The sequence below is a fragment of the Eurypyga helias genome, unplaced genomic scaffold, assembly GCF_000690775.1.
Source record: "Eurypyga helias isolate BGI_N326 unplaced genomic scaffold, ASM69077v1 scaffold18263, whole genome shotgun sequence".
Taxonomy (NCBI): Eukaryota; Metazoa; Chordata; class Aves; order Eurypygiformes; family Eurypygidae; genus Eurypyga; species Eurypyga helias.
Genome location: NW_010239401.1, coordinates 47,478 through 70,560, shown reverse-complemented (window position 1 = coordinate 70,560; position 23,083 = coordinate 47,478). Strand labels below are relative to the sequence as shown.

The following is a 23,083-nucleotide window of genomic DNA, read 5'->3' as shown; positions in this document are numbered from 1 at the left end:
AACCTGCTGCGTTTTCTACAGCCTCAGGTTTACAGTGAGAGATTACCTCTGCTTTTGTCATTCTCAGCCTCTAAATTAAGATACGATGCCTATCGAGTAAGATTTAAGAAAGGGTAGGAAGTTCGCATTCTTCTGAATTTCTATCTGAAATATTAAAGGCAAGACTTCTCGGTCTGTGTTTTCTGTAAGTGTACGTAACACTTATTCTTCTTGCTGCTTATTTTATTAGAAAAAACAAACGACACGGTTAAGATCTCTGCAGGACACTTTTTCAAAACCATTTATCCTTTCCAGAAATAAGCCCAGCTATGCATTTCTTTTGGTGGGCGGTATAGTTTAGGCAGCTGTTGTCACTGGCAGCTCATTCTCTTTCAGTGATGTTTGAAGGCTGCAACTGAACTGCAAGGTAGCTAGTGTAAACAGCCTAGCTCAAAAGGATCATTTTTTTACGTCATTTTCCCGATCTGCCGCCCTGCTCTTCCCTGCATGCAGTTGTGCAGGCATCCCTGAGTTGAGGAAGGTAGGAGCTGCTTGACGTGGTATTGCTGCCAGGAGAAATGTACTCCCTCCTGAGAGCCGATGTTTACTGTGTGTACTTAAGTTGTGAGAAAAATAACGGTTTTCTAGAATGCTTTAAGGAAATAACAAATCACATAATCGTTACGATGTTTGTTTTCTCTCTTGCTGTGAATGTTTTCAAATGTTGATACTGAGTATTGGTTGATATTAACCAATCTGTTTTGGAGAGAGAAGATGAAAACATGATGCTTCTAGACCTGTGCTGATAGACATTGTCAAGGTATCACAATATTATATACAGTACTCTATGTCAACCATAAGGAAATATGAGCTTGAAAGAACTCTTATCTTGAATGCTCTTTTGAGAATTGTATTCTGAGGAACTGCCACTGTTGCTCAAAATACTTGAGACATCAGTTGAGTATTTTTCCCTGTCAGACTGCTCTCATTTTCGCCTTTTCTGTTAATTATGTAGCTTTGTATTCAGCCCACAGGAGGCTGGTGTCTTAAAAACTGAAGCATTGTTCTAAGGGTGAAAAGACAATTTCTAATGCTTGGAACTGATTTTAATTGCCATTTCTCTTTTCACTGAGAAAAGTTGTGATTTATAAAGGTAGGTTTTTAGCCTGCAGCATTTTGTAATACAGTAGTTAGAAAGTAATACTTTATTTTCCCTGAAGTCTCATAATTCTCTTTTCTTGCAAACTAAGTCATGATAGAGCCTGTCCAAACTTCTTTTCAGGTATTCCTTGATCAGATTTGGAACTAAAAATTTGGAGGCAATGCTTTTGGACGATAAGCAGGAAGCCCTGTGGAGCAAATTATCTTATTGCAAAGGAGGTATTGAGAAGAGGACTTAGAATTTAATTTCCTTCACAACCAACCACTTCTGTAACAATACCATAATCTGATAGGCCTGGGGTTTTTTTTCTGTTGTCTCCAATTCTTGAGAATCCACAGACCCTACTTCTAGCAAGGGTTTTGCTCCATCGGTTTGCTTCTGTCGAGCTTTCTCTGTGCAGTCTGGAGCCGGTTAGACCAAGGGAGATTGTTCATGTTGTAAACCCTCAGGCTTACTGGTGTCTTGGGGCAGTTGATGTTATTGAAGCTTCTGGGTTTTTTATGCTTGTCACTTCAGTGAACCCCCCGCCAGGTGATTTGTGCAGAGGTTCAACATAGGAGGCAATTGCTCTTTCTGGGGGCTGATGGCAAAATACCACTATGCAAATATACAAGAATGGCAAATTTTTGACCTTTTCAGGAAAAAAATACATATCTTTGAGGCTTCAAGGTTGAGTGGAGAAAAGGAAAGGCTTCAAGGACAAAGTGGAGAAATCATGACTTTCAGTGCTGTTCATCATCTTTGAGTTTTCTTCCCCTGAAATTTTTCAGTTGGTCGAGGGAACAGTCCTTCAGAATCACCAATTAATTAGAAGAGAGCTGTGTTCACTCTAGTAAAAAGTGAGCAATTGTAAGTTACTGAAAGTAGTAGTCCAGTTTTAATTCTATTCTCTCTTGGTGTTGCATCAAGGGTTGATCTTTCTGAGCTCAGGTACTTTTCATCTGAAGGAAAAAACCTGGATTGGCGGCAGCAGAAGCAAATAAAAACTGTATGGAGAATCATGAGAAGACAATCTCTTCTCCCAAACAACTTGTCGAGATAGATCTTCCCCTCATAAAAGAATACGGTGATAGCTACCCGATAAGAATAAGATGGAGTACTGCTTTTGGAAAACGGTGATTTCTGGGGGAGAGAAACCCCCTCTTCTGTGTCACACAGTTTGTCCCATGATTCAGCCAGTATCCTTTTTCCCTGCCTGTTAGTCTGTTTAGTTTCACAAGATTCCATTGCCTTTCTGTCTTAGTGTGCCCTTCCCCCAGTGTTTTCTTCTGAACACAGTGGCATAGATAAGCATCTTGTAAAGTTCTGCATCTTGCTTTTCTGGGGTTTCTCTTGGAGATGCTAATTTACACCTTTTCACTTGGCTGATGCCTCAATCCAGCAAGCAATGTTGGATGAATGCAGAAAGGTGAACGCTTTTACCTCTTTGGGGAGTCTTGATCTGAGTTTTAAAGACGGAATTGCAAATTTCTAAATGCACCGCCTTGACTGATTCAACAGAAGTTACTTTTAAAGGCATGTGTGAATTTTGTAAGCAAAGCAAGCAGAAGTTACAGAGGTCAAGTCAATTCCCGGTGTGATAACGATAAGTTAGTTAGGCATGATGGTTTTTTAGGTCTCTCTTTTCATAATGAAAAACTACCTTTGTGCAAATGGCACATGGAGGGTCTGAACTAATACTTGGGAAACTACTGAATTTTGCCGGGTAGGGTTTTTTTTATTTCTCCCAAATAGTGCAGACTGCAAAAAATTCAAATTTCATTTTGCCCTAAATGTGTAAATTTGAGTTGAGACACTTTTGAGCCCCTGAATGCCTTTTGCTACTGCACTGGAAGCATATGTGTTGCAGAGCTCTGTTTACACATGCAAGTGAATGCAACCCTCGGTTACTTTCATCTTGCAGCACTTCACAGGTACAGCATGAATCACAGATGTATAACCTGGACGGGAAAGGAAAACGTGTGTGTGTGAGGCAATTGTAGTTATCCTGTAGAAGAACCCTTTGTTATATTAAAACCATTAGCCCTGAAGCATCTGTAAATATTTGACACCTCTCTCTTGGGCAGGCTCGCACTACTTGGGACAGGGAGTCAAGTGAAATGCGCTATAAGAGGCTTCAACATTTGCTTGAAAAAAGCAACATCTATTCCAAATTCTTGCTAACCAAAATGGAACAGCAGCAACTGGAGGTAGGTGTATTCTAGTCTGCAGATTCTTACCTTGTGTTGTTAGGATTCTTAAGATGGGCTGACACCTTTTTCCTGTATTTATTTGCCCAAGTTTTGCTTTATCATTTTAAGCTATGTCAGATTAGAGGCTTTGCTTTCAGTGAGACTGCAAAAAGAAAATAGTCTGTAGGGTGCACAAAACTCTACATTACAATGTAATCTATGCCTGTTACCACTTCTCTAATGGATAGTTCTCCGTGTTATTGAAAGATAAGAAATGTGTGAGGTGTTTTGGTTTTGGATGTTTGGTTTTTTTCTTGTTGTCATTGGTGATGTTTCATTCTATTTATTTATTTATTTAGGAACAAAGAAGGAAAGAGAAGTTGGAAAAAAAGAGAGAGATGATGTTAAAATCTGCCAAAGTAAGATTAACTAGCTATTTTAACTTTCTGAATAAAAGTAAGAGTCTGGCAAATTCCCATGTCAGTTTTGTCAAGGTAGATAAACTAAATAAATTAGACTTAGCCAGTATTTGATTTGCAGGATCTGTGTACTATAACATATTTATTGTAATAAGATTGTTTAAAAATTGCACACCATGACAGTCATCTTAAGGAGATATTTCTAACTAATTATACTAAAGAAAATGGCTTCAATTTGTCTGGAGGAGGATTTTTATTTTAGCAATTATTTACTTATTCAGCTGAGATGCTGAGCAAGTAATAAAAAATACAGACAGAAACTCTTTTCCTATATTTTTATAAACTACTTAATAGTAAAAGTGTTTCAAGAAGCTTTCAAAGGCAGTAGTGAAGGTGATTACATCTTTTTATCTGTGTCATGATAGTCAGAGATGCACAAGATGATGAACCTCTTCCCATGTTTATTTTCTAGGGTCAAAACCCAGTTGATGGCAAAGAGGAGAAAGCAGGTAATACATTAGGCTTTGCCTTTTGTCAGTACTAGTGTTATTAGTTTCTTTAACGTTTGATGTGTTGTATAAATTTTTTTTTATAGGTGCAAAAAAGAAGAGAGGAAGAGAAGATGGGACATACAATATCTCAGAAATCATGTCCAAAGAGGTAGGACATAACTATAAATAGGCTTATCTGGATTTTTGGAGCGCAGATTTTTAGCTGGTGAGGTGATGGCTGTGTGACATTGTGTGTTAGAGCAAGACATTCTGGTACGTAGCCATCAGACTATCAGCTAGAAGTATCTATCTGTAATGTACGGCTTTCTTCCAGCAATGATCTGTGTGACAAGCAGTGTGGTCAGACCTGTAGAATTCAGATCCGGGTGGGGATTTGGGGGAAGTCTTTGGGGAGGCAAGCTGTGAGGAGACTATAGCTCCAGCTGAATTTTCAATTACCCTTTTTAACTGGAATGTGTTCTCTGGTGTGTGGCCTTGTCTAGTCACTGGTATGATTCATGATGTTGTATGGAAAGCTTTTTAAAGTATGTCCAGATTCTTCAATTAAATGATCTCATGAAATACAATTTGTAGTAGACTTTAAGGTTGAAAAGCGCATAAGTGTAGGTTTTTTTTCTTTGTTTCCAGGAAATACTATCGGTGGCAAAAAAAAGTAAAGTGGAAAATCAGGTATGTTGACACATATTATTGTAGTTTAAGTGTGTTAAGCCTAAAGGGAGGGAAGGCTTTTTATACTTAATAGCGTATCTTCAAACTTTTCCTGTACATAAACATCTGCTGGCTGTTGAACTCCTGAATTAAAAGTTTAAAAAAGTGGTGCAAGTGAATGCACTTCAGTACTTATTTACAGAAATCTGGGATGAAAACTTCTAATTTTTTTTTTTAAACATTGAATTTGAGTGTATTTTAGAATGTCTGTAGTGTCAAAAATAATAAAGGAAGTAGGAATTTACTAGGAAATACTTGTGCCGGTGTGAGACCTTAAGACAAGGATTTTTAATCGTTCAAGCATGGAGATAACAAGTGTGGTCTTTTGCTTCTGCTGTAGCTTAACAGTTACAAGCACAGTATGAATTACTTTCCAGCATTCTCTACAATGTACCTGCAGAGGTGAGATAGCTGCATTTAATGCCAGCCACTGTGGGGAACTTTGAAGTCTGCTTGCTTTTATGGGTAGAAAATTATAAGCCAAATCGCTTCAGTAGCTAACACTGCTCTTCAGTTCTACACGAGTAAAGAATGAATATAAGGCATTGAAATTTTTCATGTTGACATCTGCCTATGTAGTAATACTAATCCTATAAATAATTCTACTCTTGAGACGACAGTTACTCAAAATAAGCCTTTGACTCAGCGGCTGGCTTACTTCACTCCACCTTAAGACTGGTGTAAATTGGGCAAACATATGTCTTAGCTGGGCTTTGTGCCTGCCGCTTGTCACATATTCCTTGAACTTCCCTCTCCAGGATGAAATCTCTTCTGACAACCTGTGTCCAGAAGACCTGCAGAAAAACGGCGACTCAAATAGCGTCATTAAGGATAGATTGTGTCAAGCTGTACGACACAGTGCCAAGCAATTCCTTGATCCAGTACGGAAATTTAACGGACAACCAGTGCCTTTTCAGCAGCCAAAGATTTTTACTGGAGGTGTAATGAGGTGGTACCAAGTGGAAGGCATGGAGTGGCTACGGGTATGGAGCGATTGCTGATGAAATTGAATCTGTTGCTGACCGGAGACAGAGAAATGGAGGGGAACAGACACTAGAAGTCAGTGATCATAGATGGTACAGGGAAGCTGAAGAAGGAAGAGACAGTTCTTTATGGTTTCTCATACAAGAATCTGGTGTTAGAAAAAGTTGTCAAGCAGCAGATACAAAATTTCAGTGTGGGGAGGATATTTGTGTTTGTAAATGTTTTTTTAGACTTTTTTTTTGGTTGGTGTTCTCCATATTCCCTTTCATCTCTTTTTCCCTGTTCAACTCAACTGTCTTTTCAGCCTGTTCTTTATAAGTACTTTGTGAAAGCAGAAGGCCCATGCATACTACAAAGGGACAGCCTTGCTATTTTTTTTTTCTCTGAAGGACATGAATTACCTAGCTTCTTAGGTGTCAAAAGACCCATTACTTTGCAGGCTTTCTATTCTCTGCATCTTGGAATCTAACCTAGTGATTTTAACTCTGTGGTTTAAAAATGTTTTGTCTTTAGTGTTTGAAATAAAAAACTAAATAAACTTGCCATAAAAATGGCCTACATAGCTGTTAAATTTCTCCCTATTTTTGCTTGCAAGCAAAATTAGAACAACTTTGCTTCTTAATTATCAGAGCCAGACAGAATTAATTTTCACTCTGCTGCTGATCTACTTTTCCCTTAGGTTTTTACTTTTCTTTTTTCTTCCCCACAAGCACATGTATCCTGTTCTAACAGGCTTAGGCTGATCTCACAAGTCAGTGACACTAAACTTGCTGTTCTGTCACTGGGAAGTGTGTAGAGAAAACAGACTTGTTCTGGGGTGAAAAAGAACTGCTTTTGTTGGGCCCTCAGCTATAATAACCTTCTTTGTGACTTTATGCAAAGAACACTTCTATATCTGTCTTTCTGCTCTTTGGAGAGAGGTTGCTCTGTCCCCTATCAGAATAGGCAGTGTCTGCGCAAAGGACTTGCTGGAACAGCTGGCTGTGTTGGTCAGGAATTGCACCTGTTTCCTATGGTGAAGTAGATGTGTCTATAAAATCTAAGTGAACAGATAAAACTGAAGCATCAGCACAATAACTTGGTCTTTTAGAGGGGGGAGCTAAGGGAATTCTTTGGGGCTGGGATGAATAAAAATTTGGATAGTGTGAGCTGTGCTTGGGGTTGAAGTGCTATTTGCTGTAACACTTAAATCCTTTCCTTTGATACAATTCTGGGTTTTGCCTCCTAGTCAGGCAATTAATTGGCCAGAAGCACGTACACCTATGTATGAATGTCTGGGGTTTACAAGATGCTTGTATTTATTTTTATCATGGATAAATCTTACTTTTCTGTAATATAAAATGTGCCTAGTGGAGAGTTTCCACTGGTTGTACGTTCCTAAAGATGTCTGTTGTTCCTAAGGTGTGTTGGTTCTTTCTCATTATGTTTCTTTTTCTGTGTGTGCAGATGCTTTGGGAAAATGGTATCAACGGCATTTTAGCTGATGAAATGGGGTTGGGAAAGACAATCCAGTGTATTGCAACGATAGCACTGATGGTGGAGCGAGGAGTCCCTGGTCCATTCTTAGTATGTGGTCCTTTGTCTACTCTTCCAAATTGGATGTCTGAATTCAAGAGATTTACTCCAGAGGTAAAAGAAATAAAAATTTTCTGCTTTTTCTTCCTTTGGTTTAAAAGAACAAATTATTTAATTCTTATTCTTTGCCTTGAAACTTTCTCAGTATAGAACATCAGTTTAATTGTAGGTGTTTGTGGTTACTACACCCTGTGCTGTGACTTACTATGTGTTTACAGCCTTCTTGTAACAGGCCTAATTATCTTTACTATCTTATGTTTAGGTTTAAATGGGCATAGTTCACCTGACTTCTAAACATCTTTTTTCAGATTCCCCTCATGCTCTATCATGGAGCTCAGCAGGACCGTCGCAAATTGGTTCGTAAAATTCACATGCGACAAGGATCGCTGCAAATCCATCCTGTGGTCATTACTTCCTTTGAAATAGCAATGCGAGACAGAAATGCCCTGCAGGTATCTTAAGTTTTCCTGAAAGCCCTCTGAGGGGCATTCCTCAGAGGGGTGGAATGCTTCATCACTAACAGCAATGCTTTTTAATATAGCTTAAAACCCCAAACCACCCACCCGCCAAAAAAAGCAACCAAACCACAGAATCACATGTAGCCTCTACGACTGTCATACTGTAGCATTTATGTTGACATTCACTTCTCTTTCCTGGGTAGTGGTGGCTCTGGAATTTTATGCTTAAAAAGTTCTTTAAACAGAACACTAGCCAAAAAGTGTGAAGTAAGCAGACAGTTAAAACATAACTGCTCTTCTCATTACGTCTCTAGGTAATGGTGGGGGAGGCTTCGAGTAAAAGCTGTAGTTAATGTGCGAATATCAGAGTTAACATCAGCGTGGTGGTTTCAGTGGGATGATTTTCTTGTACCGATTTATATTGTAATCACTTGAGCTTTCTAAATGCAGTCACCATGAAGCAGATGTATGGCACTAACTGTTTGGACTCAGCTCTTCCATTCTTGCAAAGTGAGAAACAACAGTAAATAGAATCAGTCTTAGTTCTGCTGCTTCTCTCATCTGCAAGTGTTTTGTTGGGGTGAAGCTAAGGTGTACTGAAATGCCCTTTCTTTTTGTAGCACTGCTTCTGGAAATACCTGATAGTAGATGAAGGGCACCGAATTAAAAATATGAACTGCCGCCTTATCAGAGAATTGAAACGATTTAATGCAGACAATAAGCTCCTGTTGACCGGTACTCCCCTGCAAAACAACCTGGCAGAGCTTTGGTCGTTGCTTAACTTCCTGTTGCCAGATGTGTTTGATGATTTGAAAAGGTAAGTTGCAGTCCGATGGTGTAAACTATTTCCCTTTGTTCTGTTTGGACAGTATTGTGCCCTCTTTAATTATTAAACGTGTATCAGCGTGTGAAGGGTTATGTTATGGTTGTAATTCAGTATGATTATTTGGTGGTAAAGGCTTTGAAATGTGTCTTGCCTTCATGCTTAGTTGCTTCAGAAAGGAAGGAAGTAATTGTCAGCTCTGTGGATAGTGGAAGCTCAACTCTGAGCTAAGACATGAGCATTTATTTAGGGGGAGAGATGTTTTTCTAATCCTAAGTGCCTGGTGCTGCTTGAGATTCTCTAAGGTACTGGAGAAAGTTATGTGAGGCTGCCAGACATGGGACTGGGGGAGACAGATCCTTTTCAGAAGCAGTAGGGGGTCAGGTGGAAGACTGTTGCCAAAACAGTCTTTAGACTAATTTTGGAAAAAGATACAAACTAGATCGAATATAGTTGATCATAGTGAATATTCCAACAAATACAAGGTTTTTTACCTGCCATTTAAAATCTTGAGCCTCTGAATTGACAGGTAAATTTCAGAAATACCTCCTGTTCATCCTGTATTCATGATGGACATAGTGGTGTGTTTTTCTTAAATAGCGGGATAAAATAACAGTGTAATTCAGTAATGAAGGATAACAGAAATGAAGTAAACTACTCTTCTTTTTTTTTCTTCTTTGTTTTTATAGCTTTGAATCCTGGTTTGATATTACCAGTGTTACAGAAACTGCCGAAGATATTATTGCTAAAGAAAGGGAGCAAAACATCTTGCATATGCTGCATCAGGTTTCACTTATTATTTGTATTGGGTTTTTTCATGGTTTATTTCTAACATAGACCGTTACTAAGTGTGTCAAAATCTTGTTTGTGGAGCTGAATTCTGGGCCTGAGATTTTTATTGTGGCACTTCTAAACTGACTCACACTTGAGGGGGAGGGGGGTGTTCAGTCTTTACAGCTCTTTTAAATGCTGAAAGGAACAATACACCTCTTTGATAACGACTCATTTTTATTCTTGGAACTGAATTGAGTTTAGTCAAACTTAATTGCAGTTGCTAGCTTCCGTTTGCCAAGAGGTATAATTGTTATATTTCTTTTGTTGAAAGATAACTTTGAGAGAATTTGTGTAGCCTTTAGGTATTGAACAGAATACCTTGGACAGACCGGTTGTTTAATGTGCCTGTCTTCAAAACCAGACTAACACTCAAAACTTCTAAAAAAGAGGGGGTGTGGAAGTAAATGCTTACAAAACTAACATTTTCCCATCTTAAGCTGTTGGTGAGAGAATTGTCGATAACAATTTATTATTTATTTCAGTTAAAGGTTTTGGGCTTTCCCAGAATAACTTATGAAATATAAGAAGCAAAATGAGTTGTTTCATAATAAAATTATTTTCTCTTAATTAAAATTATTTGGAAGGTCTGTAGTTGTAATGTAGTTGCTACTGTACCCTCATTAAACACTTCAGAACTTTTAGGGTCAATGGGTATGTTGTTTGAATACATGTATTACCAGTATGCACGTAAAAGTTTTGGGAGTAGGCATCCATATTAAAGAAATATGGAACTCTGCAAATTAACTTTGTTACTTTAAATTGTGTGGTGTGTGTGGTTTTTGTTGTGGGTTTTTTTTTTAAAACTAGCCATGTTGAGAGCTTTGAGTAATTGTAACACACCTGCACATTTCAGATTTTGACACCTTTCTTACTGAGAAGACTGAAATCTGATGTTGCTCTTGAGGTTCCTCCTAAACGAGAAGTTGTGGTATATGCACCGCTGACAAAGAAGCAAGAAACTTTCTATACTGCCATTGTAAATCGCACCATTAGCAAACTGCTTGGAAATAATGAGGTATCTACTGATAGGGATGTTAGAAATTGTGCTTGCTATTAATGGTTTGTAGGCAAACCCACATTGGTATTGCTTCATTGCCATTGTAACTAAACCCACTTTTTGCTTAAGTTTTTATTCTGATCCTTCTGTTACCTGTTTCAATGGCAGGTACTGTGACTGGACTTAATGGGCTCAGAACTAACACAGTATGAGTGTAATGTGTTCTTCTTGGTTACTTGTTGCTTGGGGGAAAAGATGACGTTTTTATAGAGTTGACAATTTCTGCTGTAAAATGAGTAAGATATTAATGCTGCTTTTGAAAATCAAGCAGAAGCTTTCAAATTCTACAATTACAGACCTTTTAAAATTTGGGCTGCATTTTCTACTTAGGAAAACTTAGAGCTTCAGAGTCGTCAGTATTGCATGATGCATATCACTGATACCTCTTATCAGTAGTGAGAATTCTTGGGTCAGCATAGGCCTTTGAATCTGAAGCTATCTGCTGTTGATGGCAACGTTATTTCCCACAGGAAGAAGTAGTTGAGTTGAGTCCTACAGGCCGACCAAAACGTCGTCGTCGGAAACTGGTTGATTATTGTGAAGAACGTAATGATTCACCTGATGACTTGGAAAAATTGATCAGCAAAATGCAAGCGGAAGTAGAAAAAGAGAGGTGCCTCCCCTAAAAGATTCTTTTTGTATCTCCCTCTACTTCCAGGGCTTTGCTTATTCGAATTGATCAAGAATGGCATTTTGTAATTCACTATCCTTGTAGCTTTATGATGTGTTTCTTTGCTTTTAACTGAAATTTCCTAGGCCATGATAGCAATGATTAGGCTGTACTACCACTCACTGACTCGTTAAAGTTATAGTTAACTGGAAGACATTTATTCCTGCTTGCTACAGACCTCCTAGACATTTGGCCTTTGCAGCATCTAGCACTAAAATCGCTTCTTGAGTCCCTGTTTCTATTAGTCAGTCTTAGGTAGGTCCTGTGATGACAGTGCTATTGATAATCCATACAAAGTTAAAATGTCCAAGGGTGAAATGTAATTCCTTTGGGCTGTTAAAACGTTTTGGTAGTGAAGAACTGGTTTCACCAAAGCCTTGACATCTAAGATGGTGTCAGGTGCCAGCCAGGGAAGAACTGCTTCGTCTTAATTACTTGGTAATTGAAATTTCATTGTAATAGCTTAGGTTCTGGCTACAGCTAGCAATGAGGGAACAGAGCTGAAGAGCTTGGCTTATTGCTAGGTTTTGCAGGCTTTGCAAGGTTCAGGTAAACCTTATGTCTCCAAAGTTCAGTTACTTTCACAGTTAGATCTTTCGTTGGCTCAAAGACAGGATAAGGAATAATGCTGGTGAGCTAACTACAGTTAACTCCTAGATTTTTGTGGAATTACTCAGGAATACTTGAAGCAAAGTTAGGGCTCAAGACTGGAGAGAAAGGAGGAGTATTTTCATTGTGAAATTCTGCTTAAGCAGAGGCCTGGAACCCAAATGGCCAGCACAGTTACTGCTGTTCTGGTGACAGGTATTGGTCACTTTCTGGTGATTAAGACTAGAATTGAGGTTCAGGATTGAGAGAGCTGAGGAATCATGTTCATTCCGGGGTTTGGCAAGGCTTATAGGTGGCTCTAAATTGGTTGGAAGTCCTTTAGTTGTAAGGAAAACCAGATTAATCTTCAGAGTTGAAATGTAGTTATTTTGCTCAATTTCTATTGTAGTCCAGTCTAGTTTGAAAGACACTTAAATGTATGTTTGTATGAGTTTTATGGTATACATGGATCCCTGACGTTTGGAGGGGGTACTTAGATGCGGAAGAGCTAAGTAGCTGTATTTGTTGTGAATCCTGCAATGTGTACGTGTGTGACTGAAATGGGATTAGGCAGAGAACTGCTTTTCTAATAGCTTATGTATTGTTCTGCAGGAGATCTGACCATTTGTTCTAGAGAGAGCTTGTTTCTGTTCCCTTTCTGCTGGGTGACTTACACAAGTGGGGTGGGTTGGGGTTTTTTTTGCTTCTCATTACTACTGACTGCCCTTTTGTATTTTGAAACAATAATGGCAAACTCTTGTGTCTCTGGTGCCAAGTGTGGCACCAAAAGAAGTTTTTCATCTGGTAATAGCTTTACTAACTATGAGGGATTTTGAGGACGTATGACACACCATGTGAATCCATTGATTGATTTTTGGGTTTATTACTCTTTTTTTTTTTTTTCCTCTCTTCGGTATCTGTGGTATAATAAGGAGATGCTCTCTGTACTAATAAGATGATGTATCTTTTCAAGGCCGGTGGTAGAAGTGAGCATTCCCATGGATTCAGAGGTGAACCTTAAACTGCAGAATATTATGATGTTACTGAGGAAATGTTGCAATCACCCCTATCTTATTGAATACCCGTTGGACCCTGCTACACAACAATTCAAGGTACCTATTTGAAAAGTATTATGGTAATAATTATTCCAGCATTAAAAAGCAATAGACTGTCATCTGAAGGCAGTAAAGAATGACTTTTTCAAGGTATTTGGCATGTGTCTCCCCACTGAATTCCAGCAGTGTGACAATCATTATTTGAAGCTTCCTACAGCAGCAGTTGAGCCCTACCGGTTCAGCCTCTGTGCCCATTTAGCCTTTGCACAGTGATACCATTCTTAGTCATGGCAGTGTTCATCTGCTGGGAGCAAAGTTACTGAATTAAAACAGTATCTGGCTTCCGTTGAGTCAAAGTGTTTTGGGATTTGCCTCAAGCTCTCCTCACAAAGGTTAATTTTCAAAACAAAAACTACTGACATTGGCGAACTGTTCATGAGATAAATTGTACATGTTGCAGGAGTTGCAGTGGTAACTTTTTAAGTGTGAGGTGTTGGAGGGCTGAACCAAGTATATCGGTCATTTGCTCTGAGAATACAGCATCCTTTCTCCTCTAAGGGGAAAAAAAAAAATCCAAATTATATCACAGAGACCAGCTGGTAGTTTAATCTTCACAAAACAGTTTGCAATATAGGAAAGTATGAAGTAATTTGAATTGAAAGAATCTTGAACAAGTAGAAGCTGCTTGCACATGCTAAATGTAGGTTTGTGGGCATGTGTAGTCATGTTTCCTGTTCGGTGAGCGATAACAGATTCAGCTGCAGTGAGGAACAAGCTGTTGAAGTTAATCAGTGTAAAGTCAGTGCATAAAAAGCAGATAGCCCATCTGGATGATGAGGGGAAATTAGTTAATGTGTAGAAAATGCAGACTACTTGATGGTTGACACCACTTGCAGGAGCTGGCACCCGCTCAGGAAAATGGATTAGGAATTATGAAGGTGGCTGCTCTGTGGCTCAGACCTGAGAAGTTTCTATATGCCTGCTCTTAGCCCATAGCAAGAATTAGATCTAACAAGCTCTCTTCAGCAAAAGAGGGGCCTAAGGTAGCAGTCAAAAAACTTGTTCTGTTGTCACTTGGCTGATGTAGTGCATCCTTACATCCAGTGGGTGGAAGCCATGTACATTCATTACAAGCTGGGAGAGAAAACAGCACTTTTCCATGGGGAAAGATTAAAATGGTCAGGGTTTCTCCTTCCAGAAATGGGAAGAAAACTAGTTGGATTTTTTAAAAAAATCATTTGAGCATATGAAGTGGTGGGGTTTGATTTAGTTTCATCACGATTTAACTGATTCTGAGTTGGAGAAATGTTTCATATCTTACCCTTCTAACATGATCCCTTTTCCCCTGTTCCAAGATTGATGAAAACTTAGTCAAGAATTCAGGCAAGTTTCTGCTCTTGGATCGAATGCTCCCAGAACTGAAGAAGAGAGGACATAAGGTAAAGCCTCATGATTTGGGGTGTGGAAACATAGCTGTCTACTTATGACCAAAAAAATGGTACTAAGGAATGTTCCTGATTTTGTAGGTCTTGTTATTCTCACAAATGACTATGATGCTTGACATTTTGATGGATTACTGTTACCTGAGAGACTTCAAATTTAGTCGATTGGATGGCTCGATGTCCTACTCGGAGAGAGAAGAGAATGTAAGTAGATGTACATGCCCTTTGAGCCTGTCACCAAATTCCGCTTCTTTGTGTGAGAGATGATTTCACACGGCATTTAGCCTTTAATACAAGAGATGTTGCGAACTGGCATCCTTGGTGCTGCTTTTAATACCTGCAGCTCAAATACTGAAGCAATGAAATGTGTTACTAACCAATATCTGGGAGTATGCTTAGGTTGATGGGTGCTCATGTAGTCTGTTACCCAGTTGTGAAGTAGGTAGTATGTCTAGATTGTGGCAGGTACTAATCCCAGTTTTACCCCTGCATGTATTGTTGTTTCCTAGCATCCTCGAGGCGAAGCCAGCTTCTGTGGGAGCATGCTGCAAGTTTAATGCCAAATAAAGTCAATTTCCAGGAAATGGGAATTTGTACCTAGTGGGATACCTGTAACTTCAGCCTGAAATTGCACATGGATTTGTTCCAGTGCAATCCTTTGTTCTTGCATGCTTGTAATGGTTTCAAATAACCACAGAATGCCTTGCTACCGGGGCACATATTTATCATGAAAAGCAGCCATGCAGGGTGGTTCTGGAAAACCTCTGAGGGTTTGAGGGCTGTAAAAGTGCAATGCGTACATGGAAGGAAGTACACCAGATGTATCTAGGGGATGTGCTGCAATTGCCATCCGGTCTCCAAAGTATGCACTACTGTTTATGAAGGTACGGAAAAACTGGCAGATGACACATCATCTAGCTCAAATTGTGCTTCTTTTTGACTCACTTTTTCTGTGCCCTAATGTGGCTGAGGAAAACCACACCGCTAAACACTTAGGTTGCCACTGATTGAGCTGATTCTTAAAGAGAAAAGGCTAACTAGCAACATGTCAGTAAGCTATAGTGACTTTTATTGAGCTGGTAAAATTTTGTACTGCTGGCTTGTGAGGATTTTTAGGAGTTGATTGTGTGCCTATCACAATTGGTATGGGTGCAGGATAAGAGAAAGCTTTCCATGTCACCAGATGAAGTTCAGCAAACCTCATCCCAGCTCCATGATTTGCTGCTGGTGCTGCAGATCCTGTGTCCAGGGGAGCCCAGAGGATATGGGGCTTTTTAGAGAGCTTGGGTAGCTGCTTCGACCTGGCAGTGGAGAGATGGTTTCTCTTCCTCTGCAGTGACTAAAGTCCTGAAAATTGCTAACTATACTCTTCCAGTGTTCTACCAGCATGTGGGTGGTCAGCCTAAGTAGACTAGGTTTGACTGGTACTGCAGACCTGGTAGGAGCTGGGCTGACAGTTGGATGCATCTTGCAGTGAAAGCAGGCTACATGCTGAGCAGGAGGCCAGGGAGCTACTTTTAGCTTTCAAGTAAGAGAAGGAGGTATACAGGGTGGCTGGAAGTTACGGTCAAGTTGGCCTCAGTATTTTATATTGATGGTTGTGTCAAGAAGTAGGTACGTTTTTAGGCTCTGCCAGCTTGGTCTGTGCTCACTTTGGAGAATATTAATGGATGGTAGATGATGTGGAGGTGAATGTGATTTGGACCATCCATCACTGTGGCCATCTCCACTCTGTATGTTAGACAGCTCATTAACTGGAATCATCTGATACGAAAATACAATCGATTCACTGCTTGGTCTTTTCCTGTCCCAAATGCATGCAACTTTTCTTAAAGTCGTAGTTTGGTCTCTGATGGTGTATGCTGTATTTTAACCATGTTCATATTTTTAAACATAGCTAATGTTTTATTTTGAGACCTAAGTTGTTTGATCCATCTGCTGTTTTTTAATAGATTAATTCTCTTCCAGATGCATCAATTTAATACTGACCCTGAAGTCTTCCTGTTCTTAGTGAGTACAAGAGCTGGAGGCCTGGGCATTAACTTAACTGCGGCAGATACGGTTATCATATATGATAGTGACTGGGTATGTTGACAGACTCTCTACCTTATGATACGCGTCATAAAATGCTTGCTCTATTGCTGCTTTTGATAATCATTTACTAACCCACTATGGTGTAGATCACTTCTGCAACTTCAATGAGGTGTTACATGAAGATAATAGCAAGTAGTTTATGCAAACATATATGAAATACACAGTATCATTTGAAAAGTCCTAGCTTATTAAATACGATGTTACAGCTGGTTTCTAAAACTAGCCTGGTTGCCCTTGAGTTACACCAAAAGCAGGAGAGTTTTTTCTGTTACTACTGAAGGTGCATTGCTGCCTTTTGATTTATTATTTAAGTTTGAATGTAGCCAGACCTTCTACAGGTTCCCTGTTTCCAACAGCTGCAATTTTAGTACCAGGCCCTTGAATTTCCTCCTGTGACTTGCTGCCTGTGTTTTAGCTAGCTAGGATTCTGCTGCTTTTTTTGAGCCTGGAGGCTGGGAGGAAGAGAGGTGTGGAAGGAAACAACAGGACCACTGCAACTTGGCTTTATTTTAATAGATGAGCCTGCTGTTTGTGTGACAATTCAGCTTCAGAGAGCTAAAGCAGCTTCAGAAATGGCTGAAAACTTTTGAAATCCTTTTTCTTATCCTCCACAAAAAAAACCCATACAAACTAACACCCTCAGGTAAATTTGTGATACAAAGCATGTCCATCTATTGAAAACTGCAGCACATAGTGCAGAAGCAGTCAAGCTGGTTGGGTTACTCTGACTGTGCGGCTACAGCAGCAGAGCTTGGCATAGACGAGTTCAAGAGCAAAGAGATGTAGAGTTCTGTTATACATAGCTGCTCTGCTTAGTGCTTCAGCTCGCAACTCTTGAGCTCACTGTTGGAAATGTTGCCTGTGGTACATCCCTTAAAAAAAAGTTAATGGTACGGCTAACTTTTTTTCTTTCATCGGTTCAGAACCCCCAGTCGGACTTGCAGGCCCAAGACAGGTGTCACAGAATTGGCCAGACAAAGCCGGTGGTTGTTTATCGTCTTGTGACAGCAAATACTATTGACCAGAAGATTGTGGAGAGAGCTGCTGCCAAGAGGAAGCTGGAAAAGCTGATTATCCACAAAAGTTAGTATCTTGCTCTTATGACTTCCTGTAAGCGTGTGTTGCCTCTTTAAATCTCAAGAAAACTCTTACTGCTTTGTTTTGTGACTGCTTAGTATTTTGTGACTATATAGTATCACAAAATGCGTTCTTAGATACATTGCAGATTACCAGTGCAGCAAATTAAAGGAAGGCACTTCTAGTATTTCTGGAATATCTATGTTATGACTACTCCTTTTCTAGTAGTTAAGGAAGAAAGAGGGGAGATGGGACAGTGAGCTTACCTAGAAGAAATGTAGGTAAAACCAGGCAATGGGAGAGTAGAGCTCTAGGCTTCTTGGGAGTTTGTCAGCAAGATGGTAGTTTGTTTGACCCAAATGTTTTCAGACTTCTAGCATAGAATGCTGGGAATAGATGACAGGTCTGATTTCATTATCTTTTAAAAATCAAATTAATTGAACCAGAATATGAACAGAAAAGCAGATTTAAAAAACTACTGCTTGCAGTTTATAACAATTATTCATTTGGAGCATTATGCCTGTCCAATGACATCTAGAGCAGTGTTTCATGGTGGGAATTTTAGTGGTAGATTTTTTTTCAGTTGCACTGGGAAACTTGCTTGAGTAGGGAGTATTCCTATTAAAATGAGTCGAGACTATCAAAAGTCGGGGGGGGGGATAGTTCATACTAAACTTGGTTGAGATAGCAAATCGTAGAGCTGTAAAATGACTGTACAAAATTTCAGTACCTGTTTGCGTCTGTCCTTCTGAAGTTAAGAACAGAATGTTATAACCACGAAAGTCCTGTTATAACAATTAACCAACTCTGAATAGAGCAATAGTCCTTGATTTTGATGTGCACAACAGTGGTGATTATTGTGGTCTTGATTATGTATCTGGACTTACACGAGTGTCTCCAGAAAATGATTGGGTTAATGTGTCTCTTGGGGGTATATTTTCCTGTTTGGGTGCTATAGGAATCCTGCTTTGTTTCCATGACCTGCTCTGTGATACTTGAACAGTAGTTCCCTAGTGTTTTCCAAACACTAAGCTCACTTGAAAAATACAATAGTTCTTGTAACTTGGAATGGACCTCTGACAATAATTAGCCTTATAGTAAACTTCGAAGGGGTTTAAGAACTTCTCATAATATAGTAAGGACAAATAAAAACGCCATTTTATGAGGGCAGAAAGGCTGCACCTGTAACTCTGTCTAGTGCACAGTACACTGCTTATCAATCCTAAACTGTGTTTTGCCTATTTTGGATGATGTTGGCTAATCTTTGTTAATGCTTCCTTTATTCTACCTTGAGCCCTTTTCTGTTTAATCTGTTGCCACTGCTGTCTTGATGTGACTGCCAGGGCTACTGTCTGGCTCTTGATAGGCATGTTAATGACCAATTTAAGGAAAAAAAAAAAGTTTTTTTAGTTATTTTATTATGGTCCAACCTGAAGTTAAAACCAAAGCGGCAAGATGAGCACACAAAATGGGATGGACTCTAATATTAGATGACTGCTATATACTGAAGTAGCAATGGGAACTGGGACTAGTTGGTGTTCTGGAAGGAAGTGAAGTATAAGGGTCTTGCCTTCAGTTTTGCAAATAGTTGAATATTTATCTTACTAACTAGTGGTGAATCATACCAAAATCTTGCAACATAGGTAGGGTTGTCCCCTCCAGGAACCATTGGATTCACTGTGTCAGTGTAAAGATGGTGTAATAGATCCTGTCATCTTGAATGTCTAAAAAGTGTTGGAATTTTGTAGGAGTGAATGAGGAAGGGATATCACAAAGCTTATTTAAATCTTGCCTTTCAGTGGTGTCAAATCATGCAGGGTGTGCACAATAAAAGTAGTAGAACCTAAGAACTGGAATTTCTTGCAAAACAGAATGCTTTTCTGGCCTCAGCACCAGTTTGCTCTTTCCACCTTGTGCTTCTTCTTTATTGAAGAAAGTTGCCTAGTGAGCTGTATGAGAACCAGTGTGATTTCAATTAAACTGGTATTTTTCCCTGTGCCACTATTATTGCAACCCAAGACCAGCACTAATTCAATACCACATAGTTTGTGAAACTCTGAAAACTAAAAGGGAGAGACAGCATCGCTAATAATACAGGGCAGGACCTGGATCCTGTGTGTCACAGCAGATGTTAATGGGGGAGAGAATCCTATAGTTCAAACCCCTCTGGAACTTGCATCAGATTTGCGCTTTGCAGAGAAACAGCCAGTCCTAGGAGGCAGATGGGAAAAGGTGTGGGAAGGACTTCTGAAACCAAAATACAGGAAAGAACAGCAGTGAGTGTGAAAGGGATTGATGAAGACATAAAAAATGGATACATGTGTTGATAAGAAATGAGGAAACCTGGCATGGAACAGTAAGCCTTGCCTGTCTCCTTGAAATGTGCAAGACAGCTTGGCTTCACCCATGCTCAGCTTTAGTTAAGTAATAATCTTGTATAATATTTTTTGCTATCTGGGCTGACATCCAGATTTGTGTGTAGATAGGTGTTAGCGTAGTCTCTTCAGGAAACCAATGTCAGGTGTTATTATTGTGTCATGTCTGTCTAGTCCATTAAACTGAGGGATGTTCTCTCCGCAAACCACATCTTTCACGTGTTTCTTATCTTGTGGTTAATACTGCTTGCTTTGTTTCAACCAGCTTACAATACAAAGGGAACAAACTTCAGCATCCACCATCTAAGTTTATTTACAGTGGTTTTACTGTAAGTAGAACTAAAGGCTTTTCTGCTCTCTGTGCGCATGTGTGCATGTTGAATTGGTGTCAGTCAGTTCTTCTGCATACTGCAGCTGGAAGGTGAAAGGCCTGCATGTAAACTCTCCATGCACCTCTGCATTTTTTCACCAGTTAGGCTGTCAGCGTAAGGTGTGTTTTGCCTGAGTGTTAAAGGGGTGAAACACAACATTAGTCTTGATGTGCAAGAGTCATTTGTTCAATATGTGCATCCAGCATTGGTCTGACAATTTACAGAATTTGTTCCTATCTCTGTACTTTCTTAAAATTTCTCCTTTCTACAGATCAGTTTAAAGGTGGGAAGTCTGGTCTAGCACAGTCAAAGAGCTGCCTGGATCCTCAGGAATTATTAGAATTACTGAAATCCAGAGACTATGAGAGGTATGCAGATTTCATATTTTTCTTGGGCCATGAGTTTGTAACTTGCAGCTGTCGATAGCGCTGAGGAAGTGATATGTGGATCTTCAAAGTGGAATGAATGTCCTAGGGATTCTGCTATGTGGGAAAAGTGATTTCTGTACTAATACAGTAACATGGTTTTATTTGTATTGAGAATTCTTTCTTCCTCAACAGGGAGGTTAAAGGATCTAAAGAGAAAGTAATCAGTGATAAAGATCTAGAGTTACTCTTGGATAGAAGTGATCTTATTGGTAAGTCAAGAGTTTTCATATGGTTCTTTTTCTGTTCAACAGTAAATTCATATTTTACGAGTCTTTTATATGTAGAAAGTTGCCATAGCATTGTGGCCTACAGCTGTGTTGTACATATGAACAGGATGCTTAAACAAAAGTGTTCCAGAAAACCACATTGATGCAGTGTGCCCTGAGCATACTGTGAATGAAAAGCATAGAGCAGGAGGTGTTCTGCAAAGCGACTTGCCTGCCAGTTGCTGTAATTGATCAAAATAAGCATTTTCTGAGCACAATTTCTATTTCAGCAAGCCTGTCTTAAAACCCATTTTGATGCTATCATAACTCAATAGACAGTCTCACATTTTTGGAGGGGAGAACGGAGCTTTGCAGAGTTATCGTGGCTTGTCAGTGGATCAAATATTTGAAAAAAAAATTTTTGAGGTTGTCTGCAAATTTTAGTGCTTGATCAGGCCAAGCTACTATAAAAAAACCAAACTCAGCTTTTCTGAGAAAGGAAAAAAAATCTTGTCCAGTTCATCTAAACAGTAGATTTAGTATGCTTTGTTTCCTTCAGCATCTTTAGGAGAGATAAGCTGCAAAGCATAGATACAGAAAAATCAGTCATTACAGAATTTAGAAGTAAAAATTATAGCTAGCCTTAAATAAGTGTGGTAGCTATCGTCTGAGTAAAATAACTTTGCCTTAGGAGAACGGCTGCTATACTGAACATTTTTCCTACATTATCTAAAGAAATTATTTTATAAAATGCTTATTTCAGTTAACTACTAATATAGAAAATGATTCTTGAAGCACTGATAATATGGGCTGTCTCTAACGTGGCAAGTTAAGTCTGAAACAATGTGATGTCTCCCATCAGGTTGGAGACAGTGCTGTTTCTTTCGTTATTAATGTGCATCGTATCTATCCTGGTTACTTTTTTCAAGGCTATACTAAGCAAAAGTAGTATACCAAAATTATTGATGTTTATACAAAGATCTTAGTCTAGCATTATGTACTGAATATTTACGACAACTAACTGCAGTTAATGCTTTAGAAACTGAAATGCTGCCTCCCACCCCTGTAAGCCATGTTTATTACATTTGTTATAAAGACAATACTTACTCATTACTTTATGTACACTGGAAGGGCAACATAGTGATTGCAAGTGCTAGGAAAACAAGAATGTAGTTCTTTGAACTTTAGAAAAGAATCGTGTTTAGCAGAGCTGTAACTTCCTGTGTTTCTCCTAGTAACTTTACTGAACAGGTTTACTGCATTCCATTTTCTTCCCAGGAAAAGGGGATGAGGTCAGGCAGATTTTAAAACTGCTCATCTCCATTCAGATTTAGCCAGAGGTGTAGGAATGTTGATGAAGGAGCAGAAGTATGTTTATCAACTTGTTTTCTAAATCCAAACAAAAATGCATAAAGCTTTGACGTCTGCAATAGTAAGGTGGAAGACACTTTACCTGTTATTGTTCATATTTTGTTTTCTTTTAATCCTAGATCAAATGAAGGCCTCTGAAAAACTGAAAAAGGAAAAAATGGGTGTCTTCAAGGTCCTAGAAGAATCGTCGGATTCCAATGCAGAATGTGTGTTTTAATGTTAAAATGTGGTCTGTAGGTTTACAGGACAAATGTAGGGCTGGCATCAGATCTCCCAGAGATGTCGCTTACAGATCCTGATCCTTCATGCTGACTTTGTTTAAGGCCTTGTTCAAATCCCTTGTGTTCTTTCAGTGAATTTTAACATGTTCTGCAATGTAACACAGGTGGTCATTTTATGTTGTAGCTTTGGCAGGCTCATAAAGGATGAAGAAAATGAGCGTGTTCCACATTTGCAGCTAGCTCTTGTGATCAGTGGTAAAAACTGGCAAATCTGTGTTTTAAAAAAAATCATCTTCCTGTGGAAGTCCTAGAACACTCTTTTTATTGCATTCATTATGGTTTCGTTTAGAAGGGAGAGAACATGTGCCTGTGTTACAGCCAATTGTGTAGCTTCTAGTTTTAATCAAAATAATTTGAAGTTTAAATAAATGTTTGGTTTGTCCTAAAGGTGTAGGGGTTTTAGTATAGCTTCCTGAATAAGTGGAGTGTATGCTGTGTCCATT

General features: G+C 39.1%; 1 protein-coding gene across 1 annotated transcript; it reads left to right on the top strand.

Annotated features, from left to right (window-relative positions):
• Positions 1 to 3,207: 3,207 nt before the first annotated feature.
• On the top strand, positions 3,208 to 22,728 carry HELLS (helicase, lymphoid-specific; the record flags this gene model as incomplete). Its single annotated transcript, XM_010148147.1, has 20 exons — positions 3,208 to 3,330; positions 3,672 to 3,731; positions 4,204 to 4,240; positions 4,327 to 4,391; positions 4,871 to 4,912; positions 5,710 to 5,934; positions 7,382 to 7,564; positions 7,819 to 7,866; positions 8,589 to 8,785; positions 9,481 to 9,577; positions 10,479 to 10,640; positions 11,153 to 11,295; positions 12,914 to 13,052; positions 14,351 to 14,434; positions 14,522 to 14,641; positions 16,406 to 16,522; positions 17,455 to 17,614; positions 20,626 to 20,722; positions 20,915 to 20,991; positions 22,479 to 22,728. Coding segments are annotated over 20 exons (2,274 nt in total), but the record flags the coding sequence as incomplete, so codon positions are not given.
• Positions 22,729 to 23,083: the final 355 nt, after the last annotated feature.